Here is a 12,398-nt window from a genome sequence, read left to right as displayed (position 1 = left end):
AGTCTAATTTTGAATGTTTAGTATTTTATCGACTTCCAAAACAGCTGCAAAAGTGATGATTATCACAAAGAAATGATAGAATTTGATTGAATTTGATTTGGCTTAGAGAAAAGTGTCAACTAAAATGTAATACAGAGGACTAGCTCCTCTTGAATTTTAATAGCATGGTTCACTGAATGTTAAGCAAGATATTTCACCAGGACTTTTTTCTTGTATCCTTGAATATCTACAGTCACTAAATCTTGCTGTGTATGCAACAGCATACTGTCCCCATCTAAAGGACAGTTCCTACCTTCAGTGCACAAAAGTTCCACTAAGTTAAGTAATAGTGATATGAAGTATTTAAGTCCAAAATTTGGACCCATTCTTGATTAGAAAAAGTGCCTTTCTTCCCAGTTATTTTCCCAATTTATGCAAATGTGACCATCAAAGTTATATGCAAAAATCAAAGAGGTTCAGGAAATAGGTTTATTTACAGTGATATAAAACATTGATGATGAATCTTATACCTTCACAAAAAGTGCCAAAAATTAAATCCTTGCAAAAGTAATTTCACTACTTGGTGTTTTTATTAAATGTGGACAATTGCAAAAGTAAATTATGCAAATAATAAAAATCAGAAGGTCATTTGAATTTTTATCTTTTCTTCTTGCAGTCAAAGTCAAAAGAATTCGGAAAATCAATGGGAGGAGACCATATAACAAAAAGCTATGCTGTTATTTTTGTGGTAAAGTGTTCAACCACAGGATTCAGAAGCATCTAGAAAATGGGCACAAACATGAACTTATGGTTGCTCAGGCCTGTGCCAAAAATTCAAAGCGTGAAAGAGACAGGTTGTTTGATAAACTTAAAAATCTAGGAAATTTTAAATACAACATAGAAGTGCTCAAGGAAGGAAGTGGAGATTTAATAGTGTGCAGAAGACCAAGCAAAGAAACCCTGACATCATTGGATTACTTACCATGCATTCATTGTTATGGATTTTTCTCTAAAAAGGAACTGTGGAGGCATACAGGAAAATGCTCTTTTAAGAACACCAAATTAAAAGACCAACGAGGCATCATCGCAAGATCCAGGCTTTTACTTGCAGGGGGTATAGACTTCTGTGCAGAAAAGGAAGATTTCAGAGTCTGTTTATCAGAAGAACTGAAAGAAACTGTTTTGTTAAAAATGCGCCAAGACGAGGTGTACAGTGCTCTTGTTGATGACCCATTAATCATACAGTTTGGACAAGTGCTAATAAAGCAGTTGGGACCCAGAAGAACAAACTATGTTTCACAAAGAATGAGACAACTGGCCCGATTAAAAACCAAAATAAATGAGTTGTTGAATAAAGAGAATGATCTACATTGTTATATCACTCCAAAGCACTTTGATACAGTTGTTAAAGCAGTCCAAGACTTGGCTGGTTACCATCAGAATGAGCAGAAAATATCTGTATTTTCTACTCCATCTCTGGCATTAAATCTTGGACATAATTTAGTGAAGGTTGCAGAAATCAGAAGAGGCAATGCCATAAGAAAAATGGATGAAACAATGAAGAAAGAATGTGATGGATATTTGGAAATTCATAGCTCAGACTGGGCACCTGCAGTATCATCTGTAGCTTTAGCTACTCTGCAGACAAATAAATTTAATAAGCCTTTGGCACTCCCTGTAACCAGTGACCTTGTATTATTAAAAAACCACCTGGATGAACAAATAAGTGAATTGACAAAAGATTTGGAAAAGGAAGGAGAAAATGCTACCCTCTGGAAAAAGTTAGCTGGAGCAGCTATGACTAGAATTATCCTTTTTAACAAACGGCGAAGTAGTGAAGTTTCTAAACTTCTGTGTGCTAGTTATGAAAACCGTCAAAACTGGGAAGAAACCATGAATGAAGAAATAGCAAGTGGTCTGAAGCCAATGGAGAAGATCTTACTGAAGAGGTATGAATTTTTTTTGACTCGTGTATTCTGAGGGTATAGCCTATTATTGTTTCTTTTCTAAAAAAAATGGGCATTATTTTACAAAAGAATTTAGGTGTTTTTAGCTCAATTATTGAGTCATTTAAATGCCAGGGGCTAAGTTGTGCTTTTCTGTCCAACTACTGTTTTCTGCATCTGTCTTGCTCTCTGTATCAGTTTATATATATTATATATATTTAAATGTATATATGACCTAAAAATTTTGCTTCTTCATCTTTGACTCAAGAAATGCTGAGTACTTTCAGCCAAATTTGGCACAAAGTATCCTATGTTATGGAAGTCTCCTTCTTCCCTTGAAATTTGTAATATTTTATCTTGGGAACAGGATAAATAAAATCCACAGATTACTGCTAACTAGGGTTCCCACTTCATATGCACCATGCAGTGATTTTTCTAAACCCAATTTAGGTCTGAATGTCAGCCCTTACCCCTTTCCCCTGTCAAAAATTACCGCTTTTTTCTCCCAGTTTCAGTTGCTCTTTTCGCAAAATAAACACGTAAAGCTGCCTACCATTCCGCTTTTGTTGTAATTCTTCTGATTTTTACCATAAAATTATGCTGTTACGCAAAGAAAATCAATTTTATGCTTTGAAATATTTTGCCTAAATTAATGAACGATTAACTTGGGAGTTAAAGTAAGGCGTCCTTCTATGAATACAAGAAGTTGAATAATAGTGGTTCTTAGAGGGTTTCGGTTCTTCACGATGTAATAATTAATGATACAAACAACATACGTAAGAAACTAATAGTAATACATGTATTATCAGGGTTTTAAACTAACCTGTAATCCTTGATAGCCATGTGGGCTACTGAACCTTGCATTCTGGGGCCCACATCAAAATTTATTCGCCCACAGATTATAACACCTTCTACTGAATATAAAAACAAAAACCCCATTTTCCATTTTTTTTTTTATCATGTGCTTCGTGTTTCTTTTCTATCCGTTGTAACATTACGCACAACTTATCTAAATTTGAAGTGGAACTCTTCTGTTTATGAAGATTGATATGATCATTCAATATCATAAATAGAGCACATGGCACGTTTTCATTCACAAAAAACAACAGTACTTTTTGGTTTCTTGGGCTCAATAACCTGTCGATGCCACATTGTGCCCAACACAATCACTTAGACGCTTTATGTATAAGTACTTCTTACGGATAATTATAAAGCACTTTACTGATTACGAAATTTTTCAAGAGAAAAATACAAAACATTCAGACAAAATTGAAAAACAAATATTTATCATCGTAAATTTTCTTATGCTATGTGGGCAACTTGAACGTAATTTTAAGTCGCCCACATGGAACATTAGTCGCAAATTGCGAGTGGGCGACTGTTAATTTCAAACTCTGTATTATGGCTTTTAAAAGAGTAACAGGCCATTGATTAGAAAGCTATTGAGTGATCATGGTGATATGTGCAGTAAATAAAGTCTGTTCAATTTTCAATTCAGTTTATTCTCACATTGCTTATAGCAACATAGAGAAATCGACATACAGCAATAATGTACAATTTGTATTAACATAGAAATGAAACTCTGTAATATGTGATTTGCTAGAAATTAACCTAATGCTTCTTTAAGCATGTAAATTGAAATTAGTTTGATTTGACTGCATTTAGGATACCAGTGCTTCAACACCTAGACTTAGAGTCAATAAATTATTTTAAAAAGAAACCTTCAACCTTGCTTTGTTCAGAGATCTGTACAATTACAGGTTTATTTGGAGAATAGAGTATCATTGCAAAACTAAAACTAGGAAAACATAAAGGATTACGTCTTTGCCTCTAAAATTCCACCAAAATGAGTATTGACATTACACTTTTTCAATAAAAAAATCTAAAATGGAATGCTCTTGTTCTTGGTCATTCAGACTCTCAAAATAATGGTGAGGAAATGTCAGAATCTTATTGCAACTATTTAAAATGTAAAATCTAATGCAAGAATTGTTAATGCGGCACTTGTAATTTTAAGACTTGCAATGTGTCAATTAGTGATTTGTAAATCTAGATTTGTACATTGCATTACGATTTGCTAATGCCTATTAAGATGACCGAGGGTGTGGCAGAGTGGCAATTTGATTCACCCCTATGCTAGTTAGGCCATAGTCTTTCCATCTCATTATGCTCATAAATAATGTTTCTATGATTGATTTGCTGTTGACCAAATGCCCAGGAGTGAAACGGTTCACCGCAGTATCGATTAACCGTGGTATTCATGGTATTTTTACTTGGTTTGATACACGATGCAAAATCTCCATCCACGTTCGGTTCAGTTCATTTTTGGGTTGGGATCGTTATTCAGTCAGGTTTAAGATAGGTAAAATACGTTACTCAGCATTATTATTTTATTTTAATTAAGTATTTAAACATAAATTTTTGAGAACTGATAGTTTGTAAAATAATTTAAAATAGTCAAATCATATTAATCAGTTTCTTTTAGTCAATTTGCACATAAATTAAGTGGGTAGATTAGTTCTCAGTCACTCAATGAACAGAAAATGGAATTCAAAACAATAAATTTTCATCAAATGCCATTTTAAACATGGATAGATGCTCATTTAATGTAGTTAAGCATGTAAATTATAACCATATCATGTTCACTTGGGCTTCCCATGGGTTCCTTGTGGGGTAAAAAGACATACAAAAATATTGTAATTTGACCTTAAGGGCAAAGTCATATGTGGGTCTGTATGGTATGTGACACATTATCCTATATTATATTTCACCTATCTGCCAAATATGATAAGCCTAGCTTATATGCAAGTACAAACTCAACTGTACGAGCAGAAATTTATGAATAAGAAATGGAAAGGAATTCAGTGTATAAAATTGACATCAAACATATTATTTTAAGCCTGGATAGATGCACTTTAAAGAGGCTGGGGGGTTGTGGCCATTTTTAGACTATATTGATCTCCTTTAGAAGAAGAGCTCCATATGAAGATATAGAAAATGATCAAATTTTAAAACTAAAATTTTTGAAATTTTTCTTTGCCAAATGATAGTTGACAGCTTAAGATATCATATCTAAAAAATTAAGTTAAATCTGGTGGTTAATTTATGGTTAATTTGTTGACCCCCAGCCTCCTTAAATGTTATTATACATGTATTAAAGTAGACCAATACTCACACTACGTCACTAATGAACAGATCTACACTTCTTATTTCCAAGATGTGATTTTTTAACTATATTGGTTTGACTTTTACTTGGCGTTTTAACAGGGTTGGCAAAAAAGTGGGAAATACTCATATTTACCAGGACAGTGGGAAATACTGGTAATTCCCAGGAATTACTGGTATTTCCCGGGAAATAAGAGATACCTTCATGTTTTATAACTTTAATCATATTTGTTTGGAACTATACATCTGCTTTATATTACAGACCTTAGGTGTGACTAACATAAGTTATATTGCCATTCAATATGTACAGTACACCTTATTAACTAATTAAGATATCTACCTGCAGGTATCACTGTCCCTTATATAAGAATTTCTGGTTTCCTAGTACTTTATTTTAATTAATCATATCACAGTATACTCATATCCCAGTCACAAGTGTCATTTGTTTCATGCTTGATCCCATTTGGATTTTTTGTGTAACAAGAAGGACCTAAGAAAATTGTTAAGTGTAGAATATAGTGTAAATATCAAACCTAAGAAGAAGCTTTTCAGATCTACTCAAGGTGTAATTATCTCTCAAAACACTTTTTACAGGATCACAGAACTGTCCAGAATCAATTTGTTAAAACAACATGATTGATTTTAAAAATACAGTGTTTATAGAAGGATTAAGACAAGTTTATTGTATTCTTGGATCTATAATTAATAAATAAACTTTATAATTTTACTTAATTACTGAAATGAAACTTGAATTAGAAAACTTCAGTTTTGTTCTTAAAATACAATCAGGGAAACATGTTCTGCTACAGAATGCTTTATATGTGTAGTGGACTGGAGTAGTGATTTGTACTAAGTAGGTTAAACTGCAGTTTGAGACATATTTAATTTTATTCATCTTCTGTTTTTATGTTCATTTTATATCTGAATTTTGCCTGAGATTAAATGAATTAAAGAAATAAAAATCTTAAATTTTGTATTTCCCAGTATTTCCCAGTTTAGAGAAAATTTGTAGTATTTACCGGGATGGGAAATACCGGTATTTACCACCGGTAATTCCCACCACTGGTATTTCCTGGCCAACCCTGCATTTTAAATATCCAGTAATGATTTTGCTATAAGCCAGTTGCATCAACAAACTTACGAACATTGCTTGTACAGTTTAACGAGAAATTAATTAAAAAGAGAAGGCTGGAAATAAATTTTGGTTGACAGAAAGACGATAAGGTAATAAAGATATAATATAAACGACATTTCTGTTGATTAGAATATGCAGAAAACATGGACCACGAGTATGCTACATGTATCAAATCGATGCGACAGACAGACTATTGTCAGTGGACAAGTTGAAGCTAACACTGATAGTTCGCAAGAATAGGAGTTGCTACGATTTGATAGTGACAAATTTTATTATTTCAAACATTGCAATATTCATCTTGAATAATAATTATCACATTAGAAGCATCCCCCCCCCCCCTGCAAACCCAACACAATCACAATGCAAAATTATCTTTAGAATACTAGTATATGAAAATAGTAGATTCACTTGCAGCACACTTACTTCTTTAAACAGATCATCCAGTTTGTGAGAATGGGTCAATCACATTCTGATTCATTGTCTCTAATTTACTGACAAGTGTTTTTTTATTACGTAAAACAAGATAAATTTTAGGGACAATAGGTATTGGGTGTATATTATTATTGTTTTAAATACTTTGTAAATACAGATATACACTCAAACTTAAACTGTATTATAGTAAAATGTGGCAATATCTTTCTTTGGAAGAGAAATTTCATGGGGGTACCTTTAATTCAAAGCCAATATCATGAGAAGTAATGTGTCAACATCAATTTTTGTTCAAATCATGACCCCCGCTTTTGTCTAGCTAATGTGCTCAGGTGAGTGATGTGGCCCATGGGCCTCTTGTTTATTCTTGGCCTTAACTTATGTGGCTCATGAAAGATATTTTGATGAAGCATTGTATTTTAACTAGAGGATGATTTTTTTCAGAAAATTTCAGATTTCCTGGCCTCTGTCTCCTGTCTCCAATTTTTAATTAGTTTAACTAAATCTTTTACGCTTTTAATATTTGAGGAAAGAACAAAAAGACCATATTATATTGTTTTAAAAATGTTACTTTTTAAACAAATGTCTAGTTTGCCTACAGAACATAAAACTTTTAACTAAATAAAGCAAAAAATTTGGAATCTTTTCCCTTTATACCTGTATAACAGTTATATACTGTATCATGATCTGATCTGAATAAAAAAAAATTATTAAATTTTGGATAAATTTTACACTTTCTTTATTCTTGCTAAAAAATGCATTAGGCACCCAATTTCTATATAAAAATTTGTTTCCCCTGTGTAAGGGGTCCAGGCCTCTAGGGAGGGGCAAGTTGATCATTTAGAATGTACATTTAAGAACAAGGTGAATAAAGTGAGCAGTGTAGTTCATTAACTTGGTTTGTTTCAGACTACATATGGTGGAAACACAAGGAAAACAAAACAAAAGATGCCCAGTTCTGCTCACTGAAACCATGATTATTGCATTAGATTGTCTCATGAAACACAGAGAGGGGTGCGGAATCTCCTCATCGAACCCCTTCGTGTTTGCCAGCCCAACAAGTGCAAGTAACCATATAGACCCCTGGACATCCATGAACAGGCTGGCAAAAGAGGCTGGTTGTGAGCAACCATATCTGATTTCATCTAGTAGACTTAGAAAGTACCTAGCAACAGTGTGCCAGATACTGGATCTGGAAGACCACGAGCTTGAATGGGTTTCAAGACATTTGGCACATAACATTAATACTCACAAGCAACATTACAGGCAGCATGACGCCACAGTCGAGATAGCAAAAGTAGGAAGTCTCATGATGGCTGCAGATGAGGGGCAACTACGAAAATTTGCAGGAAAGAAATTGTCTGACATAGATGTAACAGGTTAGTGTCAGTTTCCTATAAATTAGAAACTTAAGTTATATCAATATATGAAAGTTTGTGGCATGGAACTGTTGCAAACAATTGTTCTAAGCTCTTATATTGATAAAGTATGGTTAGGCAGGCATCAAGATTCATTATTTATTACACCCTTGCCCTAATAGGTGGGGTGTAAAGGATTCCTCTTGTTCATCTGTCCATTCAATTGTCTGTCCATCCTTCCATAGGAAGATTGTTTCCAGGCCTGAAATTTATGTTTGCTTTGCAACACTTAACTTCATACTTCACACAAAAGTAGTTCTTGCATAGACAGTGTCATTAATAATTACCTTGAACCATTCATGGTCAGTGTGTCATGGTTAGTGTGGTATGAAAGATGCCAGAATATTCATATCATTTATAAATGAAGATTAAATATCTGCAGTATTGTTAAATCTTTTTTAAAACTACACATAGTTTTCATGACTTAAATCCACATGTTTGAATTTCTGTTGTATTAGGAATGACTATATATTGTATTGGGACACCTTAATATGATGTCGATTTTTTTTTTTCAGAATTAGTACTACCTTTGGAAGATGGGGAAGATGGGGAATTGATTGATTCTGGGGTAAATGAAGAAGACATTCTTGATGCTGAGCTTTGTGGTAAGTTTGAAAATATATTTATTATACTTGTCACTGACACTGTGACACAATACAGATTGAAATACAGAGTAATTGCAGGTGCATGGAGCAGCAACAGCCATCCCAAGGTTGCCTATTTCTGAACATCAAAGCGGACACAATAGAATTTAAATATTTGTATAGTTTAGTTAACAATTATCAGAAAATTTGACATAACAGTTTTATCATTCAGTCATTTACTTTCATTAATTTTTTTGCTTTATTTGTCAATATTAAAGGGCCTATCCCCATTCCCAAGACACAGAAAATAAGCACTGGTGCACATAAAGTAGAAGACCAGGATGCTGGACTTTCATACCAGTAAGTAGCTTATTTTATATTCTTGCAATATCTTTTTGACTTCTTTCTTTCACAAGTCATCAATTTGGAAGTACATTTACATGTACCTAGTTTGAAATGGGGGTTTGTACCTTTGAACCTAAAATAAAAGGGTACCTAAAATACAAAACATTCCAATTTAAATTATGCTACATGTCTAAAATTTGACACAGAGACTTAAAAATATCACTTTTTTAGTCTGTGTAATATTTGGAAAACTGGCTAAGAGGATAGGTAACACATTACCAATCTGCTTTAATGTGTCAGGGACTTGTGCCATACCCTTGTACTCAGGTTTAAATTATACTCAAATCAGTAAATTTTATGTGCAACAATAAAATTTGACTTTCTCTTGTAGTGTGAAAATTTAGATATACATGCTTATCTAAAAGTATTTCAGTATAATGTAAGAAAAATAAATATGTCTCAAAAGTACACGATTTATTGGGACACCCCTCATAGTATGAGCAGTAACCTTTTGTCATTTGCTCATCAGTAGAACTGTCATTGATGGATTAATATCAATGTATCATCGATTTAAAATATTTTGATACAATATCGACAGATTTTCTGAGAATTGATAGTATATATTTTAAATAAAATTGTGTAAAATCAGCATCTGGTTTAAAGAATATTGTCATATTTGCAGAGGATTAAGTTACTCTCACAGTTGCTCTATCCTGGATAGCAAATGTAAATGTCAGTCTGTTAAGGCAACTTATGCATTCCCCAACTATGCTGTATTGATGTAATTTCTACAACAGGGTTTAAAAAAAAACAAGGTGTGTTTGTGAAACACTGACATATGGCAGCTAGTGGCAAAGGTTCCACAAATGCAAGTTGAACTCCCAAGGTTAAGGTACACAAATCAAAATTGTTGGTACCCAAGGGAAGATCTTGTCACAAAGAAATATGAAATCCCTAGCACCAATTGTTCAAAAACTATTGCCAAGGGTAAAGCTTTTTGAAAGTAAGTCAAACTCCAAGGTCAAAGTGTATAAATTGTTGGTATCCAAGGGAAGGATTTGATACAAGGAATACACCTGTTAGATATGAACTAGCACCAAATGTTCAAAAGTTATGGCCAAGGTTAAAATTTTTGTCAAGTGGGTCAAACTCCAAGGTCAAGAGGTAAAAAATATTTGTACTCTAGAAAAGGACTTATCACAAAGGAATACACATGTAGAATATGAAAACCCTAATACCAAATGTTCAAAAGTAATAGCCAAGGTTAATGATTTTGTAATGTGCAAACATCAAGGTCAATAGGTCAAATATGTTGATAACCAATGAAAGGTATTGCCACAAGGAATACACATGTAAAATATGAAAGCCATAGCTCCAACCATTTAAAAGTTATGGCCAAAGTTTTTGCAGACAAACAGACAGATGGACAGGCTAAAAATATATGCCCCAGAATCTTTGATTATGGGGGATAAAAACGACTATTTTGTTTTCTTTTTGAACAAATTTGCATTAAATGCTAATTTTTTTTCAAACAAGGCCCATTTAATTATTTTTATGCCCCCGGATTGAAAGATCCCGGGGGTATATTGTTTTTGTCCTGTCTGTCTGTTTGTCTGTTTATCTGTTTGTCTGCCTGTCTGTTGTCAACTTTAACCTTGCCCATAACTTTTGATTGGTTGGAGCTATGACTTTCATATTTCACTTGTGTATTCCTTGTGAGAAGACCTTTCTTTGGGTACCATCATATTTGACCTTTTGACCTTGACCTTGGAGTTTGACCCGCTTTTGAAAAACTTTAACCTTGGCCATAACTTCTGAACAGTTGGTGCTTGGGGTTTCAAACTTCACATGTCTATTCTTTGTGACAAGGCCTTCCTTTGGATACCAACAACTTTGACCTTTTGACCTTGATCTTGGAGTTTGACCTACTTTTGAAAAACTTTAACCTTGGCCATAACTTTTGAACAGTTGGTGCCTGGGGTTTCAGACTTCACATGTGTATTCCTTGTGACAAGACCTTCCTCTGGATATCAACCTCTTTGACCTTGACCTAGGAGTTTGACCTACTTTTGAAAAACTTTGACCTTGACCATAACTTTTGAACTGTTAGAGCTAGGGCTTTCATACTTCACATATGTAATCCTTGTAACAAGACCTTCCTTTGGATACCAACCACTTTGACCTTTTGACCTTGACCTAGGGGTTTGACTTACTCAAAAACTTTAACCTTGACCATTACTTTTGAATGGTTGACGCTAGGGCTTTCATACTTCACATATGTAATCCTTGTGACAAGACCTTCCTTTAGATACCAACCACTTTGACCCTTTGACCTTGACATAGGAGTTTGACCTACTTTTGAAAAACTTTAACCTTGGGCATAGTTTTTGAATGATTGGTGCTAGGGCTTTCATACTTCACATATATAATCCTTGTGACAAGACCTTCCTTTGGATACCACCAACTTTGACCTTGACTTGATGTTTTACTTACTTTTAAAAAACTTTAACCTTCACCATAACTTTTGAACAGTTGCAGCTAGGGCTTTCAAATTTAACATTTTTTATCTTTTGGCCTGGATTTTGACTTGCGTTTGAGAAACTTTAACCTTCGCCATAAGCTGCCATACGGGGGCATCGGTGTTTCACAAACACATCTTGTTTTTAATTAAATATACATTGGCAGATGTGCTCCATGTCTTTTGAAATATTCAAAAGAAGTGATGCTTTTTCTTATTTGATATATCGATATTGAAATCTTCATCAGTGAAAGAAAGATTTGTATAGTGCAGATATGTATTTATATATAAAAAGAATATCTTCTCTGAAAATCTTTTTCTTTTTTTTTAAGAAACCAACATGTAAACAGGAAGAGAAAAGTTGCTTTCAATGCAGAAATAGATCAAGGTATGAATGAGTGTGTTTCTGATTATGTTGAGAAATAATTTATCCAAGGGGATAAATTTTATGTGAGGGAAGTTTCAAGGCAATTAGTACTTTCAATTTATCCCATTTCACATGCTTTTCAATAAAACTCTTGATAGAGGATATAAACAATTCTCCTCATATACCTGTTTTAACTTGCAAGTGTATTATTTTATTCACTGAACTCCATTTATAATTGATTTACAGATTCTTATGAGGAAGACGAGGATTATGTCCCATCTGATAATGAATCGTCGGAAGAACCATCATGCACCACTTTACCATCAAAGAGAAAAAAATGGACTGTGGATGAGGAGAATGTCCTTAGATTTGAATTTAATAAGAACTTTAAAGATAAAAACATACCAAGAAATGCAGAAGCACTGAAAGTAAAAAACAAATACAAATTTCTTGCTGATAGAAATATTCATCAGATAAAGAGTAAAGTGCAACATATGCAGAGACGTAAATGA

The 12,398-nt window shown here is 33.6% G+C and overlaps 1 protein-coding gene across 1 annotated transcript in view; it reads left to right on the top strand.

The window, feature by feature from the left end:
* The window catches only part of LOC133194943 (uncharacterized), a 22,330-nt gene extending 9,932 nt beyond the window's left edge, over window positions 1-12,398 (top strand). The window contains exons 14-19 of the mRNA XM_061330841.1: window positions 656-1,928; window positions 7,564-8,033; window positions 8,588-8,677; window positions 8,935-9,016; window positions 11,852-11,907; window positions 12,133-12,398. Of these exons, the coding sequence (XP_061186825.1) occupies window positions 656-1,928; window positions 7,564-8,033; window positions 8,588-8,677; window positions 8,935-9,016; window positions 11,852-11,907; window positions 12,133-12,398 (2,237 nt within the window). The remainder of the gene's footprint in view (window positions 1-655; window positions 1,929-7,563; window positions 8,034-8,587; window positions 8,678-8,934; window positions 9,017-11,851; window positions 11,908-12,132) is intronic.

This window comes from Saccostrea echinata, unplaced genomic scaffold, assembly GCF_033153115.1.
Source record: "Saccostrea echinata isolate AGI-Se365-2 ecotype Australia unplaced genomic scaffold, CSIRO_AGI_Sech_v1 ptg000029l, whole genome shotgun sequence".
NCBI classification, from domain to species: domain Eukaryota; kingdom Metazoa; phylum Mollusca; class Bivalvia; order Ostreida; family Ostreidae; genus Saccostrea; species Saccostrea echinata.
The sequence above is the reverse complement of the archived record's forward strand: the minus strand, read 5'-3'. Positions and strand labels throughout refer to the sequence as shown.